This window comes from Odocoileus virginianus, chromosome 5, assembly GCF_023699985.2.
Source record: "Odocoileus virginianus isolate 20LAN1187 ecotype Illinois chromosome 5, Ovbor_1.2, whole genome shotgun sequence".
NCBI classification, from domain to species: Eukaryota; Metazoa; Chordata; class Mammalia; order Artiodactyla; family Cervidae; genus Odocoileus; species Odocoileus virginianus.
In genome coordinates, this window is record NC_069678.1 from 79,612,650 (window position 1) to 79,636,878 (window position 24,229).

Genomic DNA, 24,229 nt, shown 5'->3' on the forward strand with positions numbered 1-24,229 from the left:
TTGGTGCTGTATCCAATAACATACATAAAAATACATTTAGGTGATGGTCACAGAAAAAGTAGGTCTTTGAAACCATAGTGTCATTATGTAAAAGCATTCTATGGCTGGGAATTGTCTTGTGGTCCATTGGCTAAGATTCTTTGCTCCTTCCTGGTCAGGGAACTAGATCCCACTTGCCACAGCTAAGACACAGTATAGCCAAATAAATAAATAAAAATAAATAAAGTTTTTTTTAAGACCCAGAGGGATCAGGTGGAGAGGGAGGTAGGAGCGGGGACCGGGATGGGGAATATATGTAAATCCATGGCTAATTCATTTCAATGTATGACAAAAACCACTGCAATGATGTAAAGTAATTAGCCTCCAACTAATAAAAATAAATGAAAAAAAAAAAAAGAAATTTATCCTTTTAAGAAAAATATTCTAAGGCCAATAATAAAAAATAATTCTAAAAAAAATTATGTATCTTTTTACAAAAATATTGACAATCCCTAAATAACAGTGTGTTTCTACTTAGATTTTATTTTGTGCCTTTAATTTCATTTATAGGTTATATTCATGAATCAAGTTTTTGTATTTTAATTATAAGCATAATCACCTTTGAGGTATAATTATTTATTTCCATTTTTTTTTATTTTATTTATTTCCATTTTAAAGACATACATCATTCACTCATTTTATTCTTCAGATTATATCCTCAGTTTAAAATTACTATTTAACTGAATCCTGGTTATTAAGTTGTAAGTTATATAGCAAAGTTAAGTTTTCACTTTCATTTATATAGTAAGCAGATAGTTTTTTAAAAAGTTGCATAAAAATAGAACTACCATATGATTCAGTAATTCCACTTCTGGGTGTTTATCCAAAGGAAACAAAAACACTAATTCAAAAAGATACCCACACCACCATGTTAATTGCAACAGTATTTACAATAGCCAAGTCATTAAAGTAACCTAAGTGTCCACAGATGGATGGATAAAGAAAATATGATATATATTGTATCATATATTTGTATAATGGAAAACTATTCAACCATAAAAAAGGAAGGAAATCTTGCCATTTGTGACAACATAGATGGACTTTGAGGGCATTATGCTAAGTGAAATTAATAAAACATAGACAATACCATTTGTCACTTATATGTGGAATATTAAAAAAAAAATTAAAACATTTCATTGAACTCACGGAGAGAACAAATTGGTGATTTGCAAGAGAGTGATAAGGGTTAGGGAAAGTTTGAGGATGGCCAAAGGTGGTCCAAAGATACAGACTTGCAGTTTTAAAGTAGATAAGTCATGGAGATGTATATACAGCATGGTGAGTATAGTTAATAATACTATACTGTATTTTTAAAGTTCTTATTATAAGAAAAAATTTATCATCTGTATGGTGGTGAATGTTAACTAGACTTATTGTGGTGGATGTTTCATAATATATTCAAATATTGATTCATGTTGTACACCTGAAAGTATTATAATGTTATGTCAATTATATCTCAATTTAAAAAATACTTTTTTAAAGAAAGATTATAGTTACAGAAATCAGAATTCCCCTTCCCACCCAGTGTTTCAGAGCTACTTTTCATCTACATAGTATTCTCTGGTGTTTATTTAAGTCAATCTCAAAGTATGACCTACTTTATTTCAGAATGTTGAACCTTCTGACAAAAATCCAGTCTGTTTTGAACTGAGTGCTGAAGACCACAATGCAGAAAGAGAGTTTTTTAACAAAGTTTCTAAGAATCTTTCAATTAAGAGGTAAAAGATATTTTTATTATCATACTTTTTTATTACTTTCATTAGTTTTTAATAATTAAAGTAAGTCCCCAGTTATTTCTGAGGGAACTATTTGTAAATCTTATACCACAGGTGTCCTTACTTTAAATGCATTCCTTCATATTTATAAGTTGGATGATAATTTTAATGAAGTGACAACTCTAATATAGTTCTCATTTGACTTGATTTATTACATAAGGGAACAAAAGTATTTGTCAAGAAATTATCTTGCTTAAGAAGAAGCATCCTGTTTTTGTTTAGTTTGCCTTCAGTTCTTCCCTTCCTTGTAGTATTAAACCTAAGGCTATCAGATAAACTACTATAAAAATAACTCCTACTATAAAAATAACTCCTCTACCTAAAAAAGAAAACTTTTAAAGCAAATGCACTTGGAGAATATTAAATAATGGCTTGTGACTTATGAGGTCCAATATCTACTTTTGTGGTAAAGTAGATGTTCCCTTTGTATTAGGGTTCTGCAGAGACATAGAACCAACTAGTGCATAGAGAGATTTGTTATTGCTAGCCTATTGCTATTCTACCAAATTACCACAGACCTAGTGACGTCAAACAATACAAATTTATTACCTTCTAGTTCTAGGAGTCAGGAGTCCAAAATGGGCCTTTGTGGCTAAAATCAAAGTGATGGTAGGGCTGCATTCTCTTTGGAAGCTTTAGTGGTAAATCCATGTTGCTTTTTCCAGCTTCCAGAGGCCACCTGCATTCCTTGTTGTCTGGTGGTCCCTTACTCCACCTTCAAAGCTAGAAGCATAGCATCTTCAAATCTCTCTCTCTGACTTCTGTTCCTGTCCTCACATCTCCTTCCCTGACTCTTATCTTGACTCCATCTTATAAGGACCATTGTGTTTACTTTGAGCTTACTTGAATTTCTAAGATAATCTCCACATCTCAAGATTCTTACCTTAAGGACATCTGCAAACTCCCTTTCCCCTTATTCACTAACATATTCACAGATTCTGGGGTTTAGAAAGATGTCTGAAGTTAACTCTGTCTTTGGGCATTTTAAGTTATCCTTGAAACAGGCTAGATCACCAGAAAACTATATTCTTATAGACTTGCAGGAACACCACCACTGACTGAAGGTTTAAGGCTTTTTTCAAGATTTTATTGAATGTTTATGGAAGAAAAAGCCAAGTTAAGGAGCCGCTTGATAATTTCTTTAACATTGTTGAAAAACAATGTCTGTTTTCAGCTCTGACCAAAGCTTTGATAAGGATCAGTCATTTTTAGGTTTGAATTTTAGTAAAATGTTTATCCCTAGATAACTTGTTGAAATTATACAACATTAAGTTTTTTCTTTTTGTTTGAGGAGCCCACAGTGAATTTTTTTTTAATTTTTGGCTGCACCACATGGGATATAGGATCTTAGTTCCCAACCAGGGATCGAAACTGTGCCCACTTGTTTTATTTTTTAAAGTAATTGAGGGAATTCCCTGGTGTTCCAGTGGTTAGGACTCACCACTTTCACTGCTGAGGCCTGATCAGGGAACTAACATCCACAAGCCATGCTCTGTGGCCAAAATTTAAAAAAGTAATTGAACTTAATTTCCATTTTGAGCCCCTCTTCATTATACGCAGTTATGGAAGCCAAATTTCAATCAATACAAGGTCTGCTTATCCTGTTTCCGCTGAGGTTTCATGTAATTTGCTATGCCCTGTGCTTCCCTGGTGGCTCAGACAGTAAAGAATCCACCTGCCAATGCAGAAAACCTGGGTTCAGTCCCTGGGTTGGGGAGATCCCCTGGAGAACGGAACGGCAACCCACTCCAGTATTCTTGCCTGGAGAATGCCATGGACTGTAGCCCACCAGGCTCCCCGACAGGCGGACTACCTTCCATGCAGTCACAAAGAGTCGGACACAACTGAGCAACTAACAACTTTCACTAACACTGTGCCACTGCTGGTGATGTGGGGTGACGTGATTCTCATCCACCCACACCACTCGGCCATCTGCTGAGATGTTTTCTTTTGCATCTGGTCTTTGACAGTTGGTTTGTGCAGGTTCCTGCTGCAACCTCTTTCCTGTTCAGGTCACTGGTTCTCTGTGTCTTGTCCATGCTGCGTGGAGGCATATGGAATATCATTCTGTATTCTCCATGTCCTTCTTGGGTATGGCAGGAGAGCTTTGTGGGATTGTTTCACTGCAGCACCTTGGCACAGAAAGAACTCTGTGTTTGCCAGGGTTTGGGACAAAAGTCTATTCTGCTGTCAGATCTTCCACATCTGCTTAAGGGTTTCTGTTGTTCAGCCTACTATGGAGACGGGACCCTTTCTTCAAAGTTCCATTAATGTCTAAGCTCTCTTAGCTTCCTCCTGGCTTTTCTTTCATCTTCCCTACCTCATCTTATTGAGATTTTATTTAGTTTAGGATGCACAAAAATTTGATGTATATAGTCTTTCAAATTTTAGTCTTAAACTCTTATTTCAGTATTTGAAATTCAGTACCAACACTCAAAACTTTTTCTATGTTCTGTTGAGGCATGATACTTGTGACACAATAGCTACAACTGACTAAATGGAAGGAGGTACTTCAGTTAGTCTCAGAGTAGTTTACCATAACAGATATAAGTACATAGGAAAATGTAATTCCTTACTTGATTTTTCTTTTTAACACTGAGTGTTTAATGTAATATGTTTAATATAGTGAGTATACATCTCTTTCATCAGATGATAGATTTTTGATGGTAAATTCTATATCTTATGTATTTCTATGCTTCTTAAAGTGGTTAATCAGAAAATGCTCAGTAATTTGCTTTATTATGACTTAAGAATAACTGGGTTAGGGATGCAACTAGAGATGATCATACTAAGTGAAGTAAATCAAAAAGAGAAAGGCAAATACCATATGATATACTTACATGTGGAATCTAAAATATGAAATAAATGAATCTATCTATGAAACAGAAACAGAATCAGGGACATAGAGAAGAGACTGGTGGTCGCCAAGGGGCAAGTGGGTTGGAGAGGGTTGAATTGGGAGTTTGGGATTAGCAGGTGCAAATGGGTATATACAGAATGGATAAACAACACAGTCCTACTGTATAGCACAGGGAAATATATTCAATATCCTGTGATTAAACTATAATGGAAAAGAATATGAAAAAGAATGTGTATGTATGTATATGTATGTATGTATGTATAACTGAGTCACTTTGCTTACAGCAGTAATTAACACAACATTGTAATTCAATTATACTGTAATAAAAAAATAGGTTAAAAAAAAGAATAAGTGGGTTAAACTTGCCATGGTCAGGAGAAGGGGATAAATTATTAAGCATGAGTCTGACTGGCTCAACTTTCTTGATCATCTGACACTGGCTTGAAAAATAAAATAATTTGTGGTGTCATATTCTAAATTAAATGATCAAGATACTATTGTGTCTAATTAAAGGACCTTATTCAATAGCTTCAAAATGAAAGAAGAGTGCTCACTTCAGCAGCGCATATACTGAAATTGGAATGATACAGAAAAGATTAGCATGGCCTCTGTGCAATTGTGACATGCAAATTCATGAAGGGTTCCAGATTGATTTTTTAAAAAAGAACAAATGACTACTGATTACTAAAGACTTACTTTTTCTCCCCTCTGTTCTTTAGCTCTTCCCAGAAGTTACCTCCAGGGAAAATGCCAACGAATGATCATGACTCTGGCGTTGAAGATGAAGATGTTTCTCCAAGACCAATTCCTAGTCCTCATCCAGTGAGTCAGAAGGTATCACTGGTCTTAGAAACTCACCTTTGTAATTAGAAACCTAAAAGTCTCTTCATGTTAAAGCTCTCAATAATATATAAAGATACATATCATATATTCCTCACAGGTACATTTAATTATTATATGTAATAATATATATGAATATGTACACATATTATAATAAGTAAGTATAGTATTTTCAGAGAAAACCAAGGAAAAGAGGTTAAGTTATCTCCCTAGGATTATATAACTAGTAAGTAGTAAAGCTGGAATTCAGGAAGTTTAGGATTTGGTAGACTAGTAGTCTTAAGAGGTTTAGTTTCAGAATCTGGTGCTTTTAACCCATGTAGACTCAATATTCTATACTATCACCAGAACTCGACACTTTCTTATCACCATATTTTGAGAAAACATTTTGCTTGCTTTTGGAGATTGCTAGCAACCCATCATATTTTTTTTATTGAGGCCAACTAATGGGTTATTTTAGAATTGTTCTGTCTTAATTGGACTAATTACTTATTACAAGAAAAGCAATGGGAAAGTTTTCTTAAATTAATATTATAACCGAATTCACCACAGCGGGTACTTTACTCCTTCCGGCTCTCCTCCAGCTCTTTTAGTTGATATCAATAAAAAGAATAGCAGTGAATAATTTCACTTAGTATGATATTTTGAAATACTTACTGGAAGACCCTTTCTTATGAGATGAAAAAACATTATTTTTTTACTAGATGTGTTGAAGCATCTGGTCTGATAATTTTTTTGTTTTTGCAGAGGGGGTTAAAAAAAAGTCTGTTTCCCATGTTGAGTTCTATAATCTAAGCAACGTTAAATCGGTGTTCCCAATGTAAAGAGTTTCATTGTTAAATAAGTTTGTGAGGGCAAGGACCTTATTTATTTTGTTCACAGTTGTGTTCCTGGTACTAGCACATAGAAGATGTCCAGCAAATATTTGTCAAGTGTCTAAATAATCAACACTTTTTAATAAAAAACTGGATACAATTTGGAAAATACTAGCTTAAGGAAAAGGAAGCATATGTCATTCTCCTGAAAGGTACTTTTTACTCTTTCATTTCTTTCACACTTGTAGGTTTCTAAGATCCAGCCATCAGTTCCTGAACTTTCACTTGTGTTGGATGGAAACTCCGTAGAACCAATCCCTGTGCCTAACCCATTGGAAATGGTGAATAATGAAAATCCTCCTTTGTTGATTAACCATTCTGAGCACCTTGAGCAGTCACAACCCCAGCTTTGTGATGAGAAACACAGACCAGAAGCAGAAGCTGGAGAGCCTTCCTTCCGAGGGCTACCAAATCAATTAAACCAAGACACTGCTCCTTTGAGACACTGCAAAGTAAGACAGCTGTCTACCTGTAAGAAAGGGAACTCTCATATCAGGAACAGTAGTAAGCCCTCTTTTAATGGACTATCTTCAGATGCATCTGAAAAGCTTCAAACAGTTTCTGCTGCAAATGTACACAAAGAAGAGTATCCTGTAAGATCCTCCACGTTTAATTCCAAGCCGTCTTCTCTTGCCCCACAGTCCCACCCACACAATTTTGTTTTTTCACCCCATAATTCAGGAAGACCAATGGAATTTCAAATACCTACTCCCCCGCCACCATCTTACTATTCCACAAATGTTTGCAGTTGTTGTCAGCATCATGGCCATATTCAGTATAGCCCAATAAATTCTTGGCAAGGGATGAATACAGTAGGATCTGTTCAAGACTTCAAGTCTGAAACCCTTCAAAAACATTCATTATTTCATCCAAGTGGATGTCCAGCTCAGCACCATAATGCATTCTTTTCTTCAAGTAGTCCTATAGCCTTGAGACCTCAGGGAAGCATGGGGGGTTGTTCTTCCCACAGCAATGTAGAGCCATCACCTGTGGTAAGACTACCTCCACACATGGACTCCTGTAACCCATGGCCTTGTGCAGTGTGTGTGCACACACCCAAGACTGGGTCAGATGATGGAATGATGGGACTGTCTCCAGATGCGTATAGGTTCATCACAGAGCAAGACAGACAGCTTCGACTGCTTCAAGCACAGGTTTGCTAGCTTTCTTCTGTTAAATTCTTGAATTTTTAAAAAGTAACTGGCAACTCTTCAGTAACTATAGTTTATGAAGTAGAATTGCAGAATGTCAGAATTAGAAGAGACCCCGGAAACTGGATTCTAGTCCCTGATGTTTTACACATTAGGAAAATGAGGATTTGGATAAGGAAATGGCAACCCACTCCATTACTCTTGCCTGGGAAACCCCATGGATGGAAGGAGCCTGGCAGGCTACAGTCCATGGAGTTGGAAAAGAGTCAAACATAACTTAGCGACTAAATGGCAACAATCAGGGTTTTATTTGTTGCTTTATTTTATTTTGTTATAAGAGATAAAATTTTTTTTTCTTTTTATCCTTAGATGACTGACTCCATATATTTACTGAGTAATATATCTTTTTGTTAATGATTTTAAAATGTATTTTTTATTGTATAATGAAAGTATCATGTGTTTGTATCTGTTTCTATACTGTACTCTCCATTGATCTGCCTGTCTATTCCAGCACTACTACCATTTAGTTTAATCTCTGTAACTTTATAGTAAATGTCTTATCAAGTACTTCCTGTGCAGTTTCTCTAAACCTCACTTTTTTCAGCTGTAAAAAAGGTTAAATGAATTTATATGTGTGTATATATATACACACATCTGTCTATCCATCTAAAGTGCTTAGTGTAGGATGAAGCTTTAGTAAACAATCAGCAAATTACAATTATCTTATTTGTCTCTTAGTCCTCACAACTACCTTAGTCTTAGGTAATATTGAATCTCACAGTGGCTAAATAGCTTCTCCAAAAGGTAACAGTAGGAGTTAAGTTGTGTCCTCATGATGCTAAAGCCCATGCTCCGAACCACTATAAGTACATATGCCTTTTTGTATTATTAATGCAGGCTGTATTTGTACTGATGTCAGTAATTTATTGAAAATACTTATTTTCCTATATTAATAAAGTTAATCAGCTAAAATTAATGAGATGAGTTGAATACAGCAGTGTAACTTATGGGCTTCCCTGGTAGCTCAGACGGTAAAGCATCTGCCTGCAATACAGGAGACCCAGGTTCGATCCTTGGGTTGGGAAGATCCCCTGGAGAAGGAAATGGCAACCTTCTTAACTTAATAAAGTTAATCTGCTAAAATGAATGAGATGAGTTGAATACAAAGTGTAACTTATAGGGAAACAAGATTACAGTGTTTAAAAGAGGAGACTTTTCCACTCCTAGGTGTATATCCAAGAGAAATGAAAAAATATCATCATACAAAAACTTTTACACACATATTCATAGCAACATTGTTTATAATAGCCAAGGGTGAAAACAATCCAAAGTCCATCAACTGATGAATAGATGAACACAAATGTGACATTATATATACAATGGAATATTTCAGTCATCAAAAGGAATGAAGTATTGATAGGTACTACAGCACAGATAAACTTTGAAAATATGCTAAATGAAAAAGGCAAGATAAAGGGCACGTGTTGTTTGGTTTCATTTCTATCAAATGTCCAAAATCAGCACATCTATAGAGATACAATGGCTTCTCAGGTGACACTAGTGGTAAAGAACCTGCCTGTCAAAGCAGGAGACATAAGAGATGTGAGTTTGATCCCTGGGTTGGGAAGATCCCCTGGAGGAGAGCATGGAAACCCACTCCAGTATTCTTCTCTGGAGAATCCCTTGGACAGAGGAGGCTGGTAGACTACAGTCCATAGCGTTGCAAAGAGTCGGACATGACTGAGGTGACTTAGCACACACACACACATATAGAGATAGAAAGTAGATTAGTGGTTGCCAGAGGCTAGATTCTGGAGCCATGGAGAGTGACAGCTAGTGGGTACAAAGATTTTGTAAACGTTAATGAAAATGTAGAGTTAGATGGTGGTGATGGATGCAGACCTTGAGAATATACTAAAAACTATGAAACTGTATACAGGGATAAGTTGTTTTTTTTTTTTCTTTTAAATTGGAGGATAATTGCATTACAATGTTGCATTGGTTTCTGCTGTACAACATCATGAATTGGTCATAGCTATATATTCCTTCCCTCTTGAGCACCCTCCCACCCCCCCATAAAGGGATAAGTTTTATGGTAGGAGGGTAAGCTTTTAGTGCTTGAACTCCAGCTTGGCTACTTGTTAATTATGTGACCTGGGCAAGTAACTCTATTTTTATTGCCTCAGGTTTTTTTCTCTGTAAACTGTGCTTACTAGTAGTACATATTCACAGAGTTGTTATAAAAAATCATACATAAATGCTCTTATTGTAATGTCTCGTAAACAGGAAGCACTCAGTGTTAGAGATTGTTATTAATATTTCCAGTTTCAGCATGACCAAACATGGATAATTCTGGATGACCTTTATAAAATGAATCTTGTGTAAAAAAAATTGTTCAAATTTGGTATGTAGATTTAGAGAATGCCGTCTATCTTACTTTTAATTCATAAGTGAAATAGAAATAAAATGTCAAAGTGTTAACATTAAGGCTTTTCTACATAAGTGTCAATTTATGAATGTTGATCTAAGCACCTATGTTTTTACTTTTAATAGGTAGCCCATCTGAATGCTTCTTAATAACTAATGACAATGATTTTCAGCATTGAATAAATTTTATGGTACAATCTAGTTGATATGTGAGAAAATATAGTTAAAAGTCAGTTATTTATAACTGGGGTACTTTGTAATTCATTTTTAAACTCTTCTGTCAGTTTGGTTGATTACTTCACTGTCATAAACATACATAAAAAAGTCTTTTTAATTGATACAGATTCAGCGTTTGTTAGAAGCACAGTCTCTGCAGCCCTGTTCCCCTAAGACAACCACTGTTGAAGACACAACGCAAGCTGCAAGACAAATGGAGTTGGTTTCCATGGAAGCACAGCCTCCCCCTGCTTTGCACTTGAGAAAAAGTGTAAGCATTGCTGTAAGCACAGGTAATTTCATTTTTCTTAATTTGTACATAGTACACATAGAATTAAAACCAAGGTGATGAGAGTGTAACTTAACTCTTTGTGTGATTTTACTCTTTATGAAACAAAACTCTACCTGAAAACAGATTGGAAACCACATAACACAATGTGTTGTTTGTTTTTGCTGCTTTTCCAAGCTGGACCCAGTTCTAATGAGAGAAGTCATCTGTGGTTTAGGGGATCAGGGAAGATTTCATCCATGCAGTGTTATTGATTCTGGGCCTTGAAGGGAATGTAGGATCTTGGTGGAAATGAAAGATAGCAGAACAGATTGGGTAGAGAAAATATGGGCTCAGAGAAACAATGCAGAGTTCAGAGTTCTAGTACTCAACCCATTACTATGTCACGGAGAGCCATTACTATATCTTTCACAAAGCTGTCTGTTTCATCTTGTAAGCAAAATAGAAGGCCTTTTAAAAAAAATCAGTAATATAAATGACATCTATGTGTTTACATATTTACTCACAATCAGACTATGAGATCTTTAAGAACATTTTTGTGTGTTCAGTATCTAGCAAGATGTCTAGTATATAGGGTGGGGGTTATAAGACTGAAGAGGAAGAGTCATGTACAGTGTTGATAAGATTTGAGAACTAACTGGATATGGCAGTTGGAAGAGGGAAGATTCAGTTAAGATTAGTTCAGATTCATTTAGTTAAATGCCGTGTGATTATCCTGGATTGGGTCCTGAAACAGAAAAAAGACATTAGTGAAAAAATTGATGAAATCCAAACAAAGTCTGGAGTTTTAGTTAATAGTAATGTACCAACACTGTTTTCTTGATTTTGAAAAATGTACCATAATAATATAAGATGTTAACAACAGGGAAGACTGGGTGAGGAATACACAGTAACTCTCTGTTTTATCTTCTCTGTGAATCTAGAATTATTCCAAAATTAAACATTTATTAAAGGTGAAAATATAAGTTACTTCATGATCTTGAGCTTGGATGACAGAGGGAGGCAAGTTAGAGAAGCAGAGGGGAGGAGATGAGTTCAGTCTAAATATCTGTTCAGATTGAGCTACTTTTGGAAATGTAGATAGTAATACTCAAATGTTAGGAGAGTGGAGTGGATTGATGACATAAGAGTTGTGAAAGTAACAGATGAAGGTTTGAGCCTGGAGAATACAAATTTAGGAAGAGCATTAACAAGGAAGACAGCTTGCTATATTCTTTATCTGTACCCATATGTTATCTAAACTTCATGAAGAGGGCAGCAGTGAGGGAGGGTAGCAAGAACCTCATGTACATTTATAAGTCAAATTCAGGTATTACTCAGTATTAGTTTTTTTTAGCAGCAAGTAACATAAGCCACTTTGAACTAAGCAAGGAGGGAGAATTTACTGGAAGGATATGGGGATGTTTCATGAAAACCAAGGCCAAGAATTGGGCTGGACTTCAGAAAAAAACTAGACATTGACACTAGAAAATCATTGGAGTATCCAGTTATTACACATGGCTGTTTTATCAACTCTATCTGGAGTCTTCACTGCTTTACATTTTAAAATACAGCTCACCCAGAGCCCCAGAGTTTCTGTTATACAGTTCTACCCATGTACACACACCACATTATGATCCTTCAGTCTCAACTTCAAAATGCTGAACCTGAATGGTCTAGTTTGGATTAGATTTTAATCCCTGGTTCAGGGATAAGGGGACTGAGAAGCATGTAATAGGGACATATCTGCTGGAGTCCCGTCTTTGTTAATTGTAAGGATGACAGTTTCCTGCATATGTGTGCTGTAGAGGGTGGTGGTAAAGCAGTATTATGAGATAAACCAAGAAGTGCAGTTTCCTTCTATGTCTCTTGTGAAGTCTGTACTTACTATATTCCAGTTGCTCACCATTTGTATCTGTCACTAGACTGTAAACTTTTATTGACTGTTGTATCTTATTACGTAGCCTGATGCCTAAATCAAACTGATCTCCTGAAATTATTTGAAACAAGTTTTCAAGCATGATGTATATTTCAAATACTTTGAAACCTCATAGAGTCATATTTAGAGCTTTGACTTATATGCAGAAAAATGAATTATTAGTCATTTGAATTACATGGCTCTCTATGATAATACTTAATTCCTAAGGGTATACACTGGTGGGTGTTCAGGAGGAATAGCAGCACTTAAATAACTTTTCTAAATTGTCCTTTTATTTTTTGGGGGGCTGTGCTGTGTGGCTTACAGGATCTTAGATCCCTGACCAGGGATTTTTTTAAATGCTTAGTTGAATACAAAACTAAATCATCCTTTTATTAATTTATGTTTATAAAATCACCCAAGTTGATGCTCAAAGTGGAAAGGGTTTTGACTTGAATTTAGTCTTTGGTTTTAACTTTATTTCTTTAAATCATGTATGTATCACAAGATTTCTCAAAATGTGGAATGCATATTGCTCAGATTCAAAAGATGATTTGGTGTAGTATAGAGATTACTATTTTATACTGTGTAGATATATTTATTCCTATAAGTATTGGAAAAAAATATGGCTAGCACATAAAAATCAATGATTTCACAGAAATGATGCAGCTAGGTAAAACAATGAGTTGATTTAAAGAAAATCAGTAAGCAAATAATAATACATGCAAATAATTGTGCAAATGATCTATACAATTTGGGAAATATTTGATTTTTACTTGCTTTATATTACATATGTCTGATATAACCCTAATACAGTCTCATAAATATTGTGTTTAAGAATCGAAATCAAAGACCCCAGGGATTTGCATTTTATATATCCTCTCCTGTTTTTCAGAACAGCAGTTTTTCGAAACACATATATACTCCAAATCATATTCAGAACCTTGACATGTAAAACTCGTCATGACAGCCACACCTCTTGAAGAGTCAGGGCCTGAAGGGTCCTCTTTTCTTTGTGCTCAGTTTCCTCTCTTTTCACTTTTCATTTATTTCCTCATGGCATTTCTGAGAAATATAATCTGAAAACAGTTCTAGGTAATTGTGTTAAAATAATATAGCTAACATTACCTAACAAAAGTTTGTCAGAGAATTATTTTTTATAATTGAGTGTTTCTGTATCTGTTAAATCATCTATTCTCCAGGTGCCAGCTTGTTTTGGAATGCAGCAGGTGACGATCAAGAGCCTGAATCTCAGCTGAGGCAAGATGATACCAAGATTTCCAGTGAGGACATGAATTTTTCTGTTGATATTAATAATGAAGTCACAAGTACTCCAGGTAGTGCATCTTCGTTAAAAGCTGTTGATATTCCCAGTTTTGAAGAGAGTAATGTTGCTGTGGAAGAAGAATTTAATCAGCAACTTTGTATATCCAAGTAAGATCTCTTTGATTCAGTATTCATCTTCTTTTTTTCTTTTTAAATTCTAATATTCCTCTGGTAGTCTAACTCAGAAACTGTTTTGTAAAAGTATTTTCATGGTGTCTTTCCTAATGTGATTCCTGTGTAACAGACATTTCTATTTTTGCTGCACCACTCGTCATACGGGATCTTAGTTTCCCCCATCAGGGGTCTGACTTATGCCCCCTGCAATGGGAGCATGGAGTCCTAACCACTGGACTTCTAACCATTGAACTGCCAGGGAATTCCCTGTAAAAGACAATTCTGAGCCTTCTAGGACCATTCCCAGATGTCAGTCATTGGACCTATAATACAGTCTTACTGAATCAGAACAGCTGAAGATTTCAGAAATATCTATGTCAGGCCTCACTAGAGATTCTGATAACACTAGGTTCCAGATGGAGCCAGGGTCCTGAATTTTTTAATTTTTTATAAAGATTTACATACTGCAATTATATGTGTATAACAACAGAGTCTTTATTTCTGAGAGATATAACCTGTTATTCAAGATATACTCAATAAGCTGATGGGGATGAAATGGCAAAGGACAGAGCTGAAGTAAGATAGACTCTGAGTAGATAATTTTTAAAACTGATTGTACATAGTGGTTTGTTAAAAACTCTCTTGTGTTTGAAATTTTTCTTTATGAAATTTTCTATGAAAAAAATAAGGATTCTGAAGTAATTCAGATCCTTTGCAAATTTGGAAACAAATTCAGCAAATATTCTTTGAGCTTCTGGTATATGTTGCCAAAAAACTAAGCCCTAGAAATTGAGCAGTAGGTCAGACAAAGCTCCTGACTTCATGGAATTTCCATGAGTTCTGGAGACAGTAACCGCATCAGCAGGAAACATATAATTTCATATGAAGACCATTGCCTGAAGAAAATAAACCAGGGTGACCAAGTGGAGTGTAACTAGGATAGTGGCATGGGAGTGAAGTGGGTCTATTAAGTAAGATGGTGAAAGAAGCCTTCAGATTATGTAGGGCTCTGTAGGATGTAGAAGTTCTGAATGTATTCTGTGTTCATTAGAATCAGGGAGGATTTTAAATGATGTAGTAGTATGATCATTTTTGTTTTTTAAAGGCCATCCCAGCTGTTTTGTGGCAAGTGAACTGACGGGGGTTAAGATTAGAAGTAAGGAGACTGGTTAGTAAACTGAAGACCAAGTAAGATGAAGGTGCCTGGGAATTGGAAGTGGTGGCAGGGATCAGGTGTAGGATAAGTTTTGAATGTGGAGGAATAAGGTGGGTTAAAACACCACAGTGTAATATCACATGAAATAGTTTTAAAAGAGGTGAATTCAGTGGTAGGGGTGGCGTGAGCAGGCATTTGATTACTTTTTAAAATTTTAAGCCTTTTGGTAATATGTGATATTTTAAATTATCTGATTACAATAATGATTAGAACAACAAACACACCCTTCCAGAAAACCAAAAATATTTATCTGCTTTGCTCAGTAGAGAGTATGTTTTAACCTTACAATTCAATTAAGTATTTATAATATGTACCACAGTATATTAAAAAGATCTGTATACCTGTCTCAACCCCCACTAGATTGAATTCCTACAGTTTGTGGATCATACTCATTTCTGTATCATTAGGACTTGAACCAGTGTCTGGTTCCCCACATCAGCTACTTAATAGATGTTCGGTGATAGGAAGAGCAGTTTGGGCTAAGCCCCCAAGATAAGTTCACATTTCACTTGGAATAGTTACAGAAAATGAGAACAAAGAGACATGAACTGTGGTTATCCTTATTTATTCTCCCTGTGGTTATCCATATTTATTCTATCTGTATTTCCTTCTGTAAATTGTAGACTGCTTTCAAGGATTAGCTTTTCCCTCTGAAAGTAGAACTTTAAAAATCTCCAATCCATTGTGGTTTTTAACTTCAGAAACAGATCTGAGTTAACTGATAGAAGGCAATTAATTGCTTGTTCAGAGTGATTAACCAACTATGTGGATTCCAACATATAACTAGAGGTAAATCTGATCTTTGTTCTCCATAGTATATGATTCAGATTAAATAGTATCTCCAGTGTTGTGTATAGTGGTTTTGGTGCTTTTCTAGGATTCTTCCCAAACATCTAGTCTGATTCATGCTGTGGTTTGCTCTGCTAAGTATTCATACATGGCACCTGGCCACCTGAGTCCCCTGTCCCCTTTGGATGTCTTGTTGAGTTAGTCTAATGTTAAAGCAGTTGGTGAAAGGTAAATTTTTTGACTTGCAGCATATATGGTAATCGCTTGCTTTTTCCCAGGGAAGAGCCATGTGTGATACCCATAGACCTTCTTTTGACACAGTACTTTTTCTCTTTTTTTAAGAAGTCAGGCTTTGGACATACCTGCTAATACTTGCCATATTAGAATCATCTTTAAACAATTTTTTAAATTTGAAAATCTTATGTTTTAGTTCTTTTCTTCTGGAATTTTTAGCTTTTATTTTTGTTTGGTAGGTTAGACACCAAAGCAGGTATTTTTAAATTCTTGAAAAGGCAATATAGCAGAGTGATTAAGAGCATGGAGCCAAATTACCTGGATTCAGATCACAACTGTGTGACCATGGGCAGGTCTCATAATTTCTGAATGCTTCTGTTTTCTTGCCTATATATGGAGACAGTGAAAGTACTTATCTCAGGATTGTTGTAAAGATTAGATGAGTTAATATATGTAAAACAATTGTCATCATTTAGCTAAAGGTAGAATAAGTCTAACTCAGTAACTGACATGAACTCTCTTTAAAAATAGATTTGCAGATGTTTGCATGATAAAAATCCTGCTCAGTACAAGTACTTTCCCCAGAACCCATGAAGTCTCTGAAGCCTGGATTTCTGCTTCTATGTTTGAGTTTTGAGGTCTTCATTAAAGTGAAATCAGTTGACATGATTGAAGATAAATGTTCAATGTGCTATTTAGGAAGTAAGGGGATAGCAGCAGGAGATGAAGAAAACTAGCAATTACAGATCCCCCACCGGGTTCATCTGGTACTGTGCTAGGCGCTTTGTATCTCCTTTAGTCCTGTCTCACGGTTTTCAACCCAGGGAGGTGGATGCTCTTCTTCCCATTTATGAATGAGGAAGCTGAGGCCCAGAGAGATTAAGATATTTGCCCAAGATATAATGAACACACAGATACCTTTATTATAAATGAGAGTATATGTGACCTAAGAGATAAAAGAAAGTGCTAACGGAGGTTGAAAGAAGCAAGAGGACATATCCAGTTAAGGTTTTAGAACATCATAGAGGAAGTAAACTTTTAAAATGTCCCTTGAACAGTGGATAGGATTTTGATAAGAGTATGCCAATTTAAAAGCTTTAGAACGTAACTCTTGGCTCCAGGGCATTTGAAAATACAGTAAATTGGGGCCCTCCACCAGTTGAGAATCTCTGAGGGGAGAAGTTCAAACAGTTGTGTTTTTAAAAACTTTACAAGTAATATTGATGGTGTAGTTAAGATTGAGAACTGTGGCATAGTAGACAAAATTTATGGGCAGAAGAACTCAGTATTGTTCATATTCCAATTTGTTCAGAAGATAAAATAAAACAGGGAGCATTGAAAGGGACTGGCTGAAAAGCCAGGTTGACTACCAAATTTCAGAGAGCTTTGACTGGCATAATAAGGAATTGTTTTTGTGTTAATAAACCTTTTAAGATTTCTGTTTGTTTTGTTGTTGTTGTAAAACAAAATAACAGAATTAACTAACAGTTACTTTATATATGTCCTTTGAAGCAGATCTTCTCCACTTGAGAGAAAAGAACCTGATGTACCTGTATTCTTTCCGAATCCCCTGCAAGCAGAATGTGTAAGCATGTGCTTCCAGAGTGGACCAACAGAGGGTGCCACTAATATCTCTGGAATATCAGGGGAACCCAAAACTGAGCAAGTAGTGCAACCCTTGCCTCATCAACCATCAGATAACCAGCAACTATTCCAGGATGTGTTGGTAAGAAAATGTAAAGCATTCTGTCTTTTGTGAGATGGTTATTTAGTCTAAGGTACACTAGTTAAGCCTTTCCCATCTTTAAACTGATGGGGACCTTGATAGGAAAAGATATTCCCCAAATTCAAGTTCAAAGTTAGTACCAGAAAAAACAAGCAAGAGTTTGCAGGAGGTTTGAAAATTAGAAAGTAATAGAATATTTACGATAATGTTTACTGATTTCAGCTCAGATAAGCAGATTTTTATGAAATACTTAGCTTAGTCTAAGAAAATGAACTGAGTAAAGTGGGTAATATATAGATGAACGTGACAGTCCCTGCCTTTGAAAACTTAGGGGAGATAACACATGCGTACAAGTAACAAACAACTAAAGATTGAGCAGTACTGTAAGCAAAAGCAGCACAATAAAAAGGAGTTGATGTATGGTAGAAACTGGCACAATATCGTAAAATGTAAACTGGGACTTGGAGGTCAGGTGACCGTGGCTGTCACTTACAATCAAATTGTAGATTTTAGAACACTTGATTTCTCCATTTATAATTGAAGGCTAGTTAAAATACTTCATAGGGCCCTAAGTATTCATCAGTTAACACGGATTTTGTTATTTGCCTGCCAGGTCCTACACTGGTGCTACCAGCCATGTGCTCAAGGGAATGAAATATCCTTTAATGTCAGAAAGGCAGAATTACAGGTCATTCTCATTCAAAGTGAGAAAAGAGGAGTCAAATTCTGACAGTAACATAAAGGTTACACTTATAACTCTAATAAAACATTATCTTTTTTCAAATGAAAGCATGATTTTAAACTTTTGTTTATAAAGATTTCACAATAAATACTTGAAAATACTTGAAATATTACTCAAATGATTTTAAATCTGTTGTCTTTAAAATGAACAAGTTCTGAACAAACATTCTAAGTTTTCTCTAGGATCTTCATTCATTAGGATGGACTTCTTTTATAAAAATTCCATAAAACTTGGCAAATGTACTTGATACTTTGTAGAATTTAGCAGATAATATTTTACTCTGGCATTACTTAGCAGTATTATTTGTATTTTTGTTTCCTAATAGTGATTTTCAAATACGTCCTTTTTCTTCTTTCATCAGAGTCAAGGGAACCACCGATTAAATGGCTCCCCCAAAGTAACTGAGGAGCCATCTACCAAAGCAGTAATTATCAGTCATGAGTGCACCAAAAACCAGAATGTTTACCATAGTAAGAAAAAGAAACATGATTCAGGATCGGTGGACAAAGAATGTGTTCTTAATGCAACTCTTAAGCAACTTAGAAGCTTTGGAGTAAAAATTGATTCTCCAACTAAAGTGAAGAAAAATGCACAAAAAGTGGATCATGCCAGGTAAGTTTAAAGTTTGTTTTAAAAGATTAAAAAAAAATGTAAATGCATTAAAGCTTCCTCATGAAAAAAGGTATAAGTTTGCCATTCAATTCAACTGGCTTGTGATTTATTCAGGGTCTATATTAATATGTATGTGGTGAATAAGAAATCATATCTACCCTATAGAGGTTCCATTTTAGTAGAAGAGTAGGTTATATACCTAAGTAATTTGAGAGACATAGGGATATCTCCTGAGTAAAGATGCAAACAAAATGCTCTAGGAGTCTTAGAGAAAGAGAAATGAACTGTTACTTACTTTTGGTGTCTAGAAAAGTTTTCCTGGAAGTGACGGGGTCTGTGTCAACTACTGGATGTACAGTTACTGCAGTTGTCATTTAAAAAGGAAAAAACCTTCCTTTTTGTAGGACTGTGTTTTAAAAACTATAGCTATATGAACCTTACTTATTTCTCACCAGTTCCAACTGGTCATGTTCTTCTCTTCAGATTTCTCTTCATCAAAGATCAGCTCAACACACACTTGCTTTTAAAGAACATAAAATCTGGAAATTCTGTAATTAAGGCTAATGCTGTGCTTAGTCACCTAGTTGTGTCTGATTCTTTGCGACCCCATGGATTATAGCCTGCCAGGCTTCTCTGTCCATGGGGATTCTCCAAGGCAAGAATACTGGAGTGGGTTGCCATGCCCTCCTCCAGGGGATCTTCCCAACCCAAGGATCAATCCCAGGTCTCCTGGATTACAGGCAGATTCTTTACCATCTGAGCCACCAGGGAACCTGAAATAAGGCTAGTATGTTTTCTGTTAATTATTTTTGATGTTTTTTTAATACAGTCTCATGATTTTAAATCATATAACATGCATGGATATCAAATAAAATGCAAAAAAAACCCACTTCCCAAACTCCTCAGTCTGACTCCTTCTAAGTTATTTCTCTTAACTGTTTCTTTGGTATTTGTCTAGAAATGCTCTGCACATGTTCAAGTATGTATCTGTGTGATGTGTTGCAATTTATGGGTTTTTTTGTGTAACATTAGATACTTTTTAGGTATATGCAATTCTTTCTCATGCATTTAAACAACTGCAATATTCTATTGTGCCCATGTACTATGATACAGTGAACCCCAGTTCTCTACTAATGGATTTTTAGGCCGAATCTCTTATTCCATATCTCAAACAGTGCTAAGTGAAAATCATTCTACAGGTACTTGTACAAGTGTTTTTGTAGGGCAAATTCCTATAAGTGGTGGGTTCAAAGGATGTATGCATCTGAAACTTTGGCAGATGTTGCCATTGCCCCCCAAAATAGCTGTACTGAATAGTTTATATTCCTGCCTCCAGTGGAGTGAGGCTAGCATTTTTGAAGGTCTTATTTCAATACTGTTAGGATAGAGGCTTTATTACATCTGTTAGAATGCTTAAATCAACCTGCTATCTTTGTGGAACCCTTACATTCGGTATGGCTGCCTGTGGGGAATAGTTTTTAAGTAATGTATTTCCTCATAGTGGCCACCCTATTTTAATGCCTTAAGTGTCAAACATTGAAATTAATAAATTTTCCATATACAATGAACTTGATACAGTTTTTACATGCCTAGAATGAAATGTAAAGTAAAGCCATTTGCTCTATCAGTATGGGGTGGTCAGATTGTTTTAATCAACTCTTCTGCCCTTTACTTAAATGAAAATTTATATTATAAATTTATACTATAAAAATGATACAAACTCAGGGTTGGAATTTTAAAAAATGAAGAAAATGTCATTTGAACTAATAACACCCAAAGGAAATTAGGAAACATAGTTGAAGTTTTACTGTATATATAATTTTGTTTATTTTTCTTTATTCACCATTATAAAATAGACATTTTCATTTAGTATTGTGGGCTATTCCCATTTTTGAATTTCATTTATCTATATGATTTGAAAAATCCATAGATATACACCCATAGACAGGATTTTAGTTTCATGTAAGATGATTTTCTCAAGGAAATGAAAGCTGAGATGAAAAAACATTGTTTTCAAAAGCAATATGTTGAATTAATTATTTCTATAGAGGGGTAAGCTGGCTAAAATGTTAGAATAACATAGCTATATCTTCATATGAAAACTTTTTTTTTCAAAGCTTTATTTTATTGTATAAATTGGGTAAAATATTATAGAGCTTTGGGAATAGAGTTTGATATTTGTTTTGTTTCCATTATCAAAGTAATGTAAGTTTATTTTGGACACCTTAGAAAATTTAGAAAAGTAGACCAAAACCAACCAACCAACCATATTCAGAGAAATTCCTTGGCAGTCCAGTGGTTAGGATTCTGTGCTTTCACTACTGAGGGCCTGGGTTCCTTCCCTGATTGCAGAACTAAGGTCTCGCAAGCCTTGAGGCTGAAAAAAAACAAACTACAAAAAAACCATATTCATACCAACCAACGTAATTTATTATTAAAGAATTTGTTTTGTATTTCTTTTTATTTTTCTAAAATTATTTTAAGAGCACTGTGTGAGGAACTGTGCTAAAGGTTTATGCAGCATTATTTCAGTTGATCCTTGCAGTAATCTATGTGATAGATACTCTTATTATACATGTTTTATGAATGAAGAGGGTCTTCCCTGGTGGCTCAGATAGTAAAGAATCTGCCTGCAATGTGGGAGACCCAAATTCGATTCCTCAGTCGGGAGAAGGCAATGGCAACCTTCTCCAGTATTTTTGCCTGAAGAATTCCATGGACAGAGGAGCCTGGCAGGCTACAGTCCATGGGGTTACAAAGAATCAGACATGACTGACGAACTAACACACATCAGTGAAGAAATTAAGTGCCAATTTATTCAGGGCCCAACACCTGTAATTTTAAACCTCCTCTTCTAACTCCAAAGTCCATAGTTTTGTTTTTCTTTTTTTTTTTTTTTTTTTTTTTTTACTGTTTTTGCTCTATGCTTACTGCTTGTTTAATTTTTTGGTAGGATCTTATAGTATGTACATTTTGCTGCTTTGTGTTTTGACCATACTGTATATATCCCCCCCCCCCCCAAAAAAAAATTGGTCTTATATTGGAAAATAAGCATGTTTTCAAAGTTGTTATAATGTTTTCTAAGCATCATCTTTAATGGGGATTTAATAAACCAGTAAGTGGAATGTAGTATTTGTTTACTTAACCCTTTCCCTCTTGTTAGAACTGAGTCAAAGCATTTTCAGTGCCTTACTGTCTTAAATATTGCTATGATAAACATCTTTTTGCAAAGATTGCATTTTTTAGGTTTAGTATTATTTTTTCAGAATAGAATCTCAGAAATGGAAAGATTAAGCCAAATAGTAGGAAAATTTTAAGGCTGTCACTGCACTGCTTTCTGAAAGAGTAAGATTTACAGTCCTACCAGCTATATATGTATTAGTAGTTCAGCAATACTTTCACTCATTTTACTTCAGCAAATATATGTATATCTTCTACTGTGAGGGAGATATGAGAAATATCATAGTATATAAGGTAACTTAGGAAAGCCGTCTTTCCCCTCATAGATCCTAAAGTTCAGTAGAGAAGATGCACAGGTAAATAGTCAATTATAACATACTCTGGTAGGAGAGGTACCTAGCATATTTTCATACTGTTTTATAATTATCCTATATTAAAATTGATGATTTTTAAAGATTTGTGCTAATTTAGACCAAGAATTGTTAAATTATCTTTAATTTATATTTTATTGATTATAAATGGGTTCTATATATTATTGTGATTAAAAATAAACTGCACTGAAACTATGTCTCTAACACGTAAGTCATATTTTTATTGCCGATAGTCTTGGGCTGAGAGGAGACTCCAGGTATAAGACTATCTAAGAGCTACCTAATTAATTCATGTTTCACAGTTTGTCTTGAACTTAGTTTTTTAGTGTAATCTACCACCCCTGCCACATTCCAGTTTACCCACCTGTGGCATTAGCAAAATTCCTTGCTATTACTTTGACCTGGGATGTTCTTTTTCATCTTACTGCTTGCCACAGTCTTCCTTCTCCTGTAAAGTGGAACTCGGATGTCACCTTCTTTGTCAGTGTATCCAGGACCTCTCACCTGATTATTGATGGTTTGTATCTCAGAATACCTAGTTTCTAATAGATTATACAGCCTGGTCTTGTGATGGCCTTTCTAGTGAGATTGTGAGTTTTATCTATCTGTGAATCCTCATTGCCTCTGTCACACTTGGCCTTCATGGATTCCTAAAGGAATGAAATCCCACCTGCTGGGGTCAGCACTGAAGTTTACAATGAATGCTCTACTCTTGATACCTCTGTAATACTTACTGTCAGTATGTATGGCCTTGTGTTATCTTTTAACACATATTGGTATACTATAGCTGATGTGTGAAAAGTTCAAAAGGCAGTTGTTTAGTAGATTTTTCCTATGAAATAGTGTATAAATTGTAGTTTAGTATTCCAGGAAAGTAATCTTATAATCCTTGTATGCCCATTGTTTTTCTGATTCTGTGAACCAGCTAGCCTTTGTCATTGTACCTGTGTGAAAACTTAACTTCACGTTCCAGTTCTGGACTCCAGGAGCATTATCCTCCAGCCACAAGAGTAGCTGAGACAGGGGAAGGAAGATTTCCTTTTGGCTTTCCAGATCCCAGAACCCTGCAGATTAAGAAGGTCCAAAAGCAGGAAAACAAAAGAGGGTCCCAGACATACCTAGAAATTGTAGGGAATTACCTCTGTGGGCATATTCCCAACTGGAGTGATGTTTTGAATTCAAAATAGATCTTAAGCAATCTCTGTAGTTACTTCTTTGCTCTACTTGGAAACCAGATGTGTTCTCTACTTGAAAACCCTACACAGGGTAAGTAGGAGATAACTAATCGGGATTCAAACTGGACAATAAGTCAGGATTGATTTTCATCTTTAAGTAAGTTGGAAGAATTCCCTTAATTGTTGGCATGTGACGCTCATACTCAAACATAAATGGACTCTCATTATACTTTTGTTACTGCACATCTAATGAGATTCTAATATAGTATATCTGTGATCAGGGCTTTTAGGATTCGATCAGTGGAGTATCTTACTTTTGCTTTTCATCTTAATTACCCTAGTGTTTCTGTGCATTGGTTCCATGTATTATTGATT

The 24,229-nt window shown here is 35.4% G+C and overlaps 1 protein-coding gene and 1 non-coding gene across 3 annotated transcripts in view; both read left to right on the forward strand.

Moving 5' to 3' along the window:
• Positions 1-24,229, forward strand: part of STIL (STIL centriolar assembly protein) — a 53,027-nt gene that overhangs the window by 24,150 nt on the left and 4,648 nt on the right. The window contains exons 10-16 of one of the 2 annotated variants that reach the window (XM_020868758.2): positions 1,648-1,757; positions 5,394-5,508; positions 6,578-7,543; positions 10,311-10,476; positions 13,572-13,803; positions 17,561-17,774; positions 18,878-19,128. In XM_020868758.2, the coding sequence (XP_020724417.2) occupies positions 1,648-1,757; positions 5,394-5,508; positions 6,578-7,543; positions 10,311-10,476; positions 13,572-13,803; positions 17,561-17,774; positions 18,878-19,128 (2,054 nt within the window). The remainder of the gene's footprint in view (positions 1-1,647; positions 1,758-5,393; positions 5,509-6,577; positions 7,544-10,310; positions 10,477-13,571; positions 13,804-17,560; positions 17,775-18,877; positions 19,129-24,229) is intronic. The other variant, XM_020868803.2, reaches the window with a different exon arrangement.
• LOC139035329 (U6 spliceosomal RNA) lies at positions 5,221-5,327 on the forward strand. Its single transcript, XR_011487999.1, has one exon. It is a non-coding gene; the product is annotated as a U6 spliceosomal RNA (small nuclear RNA).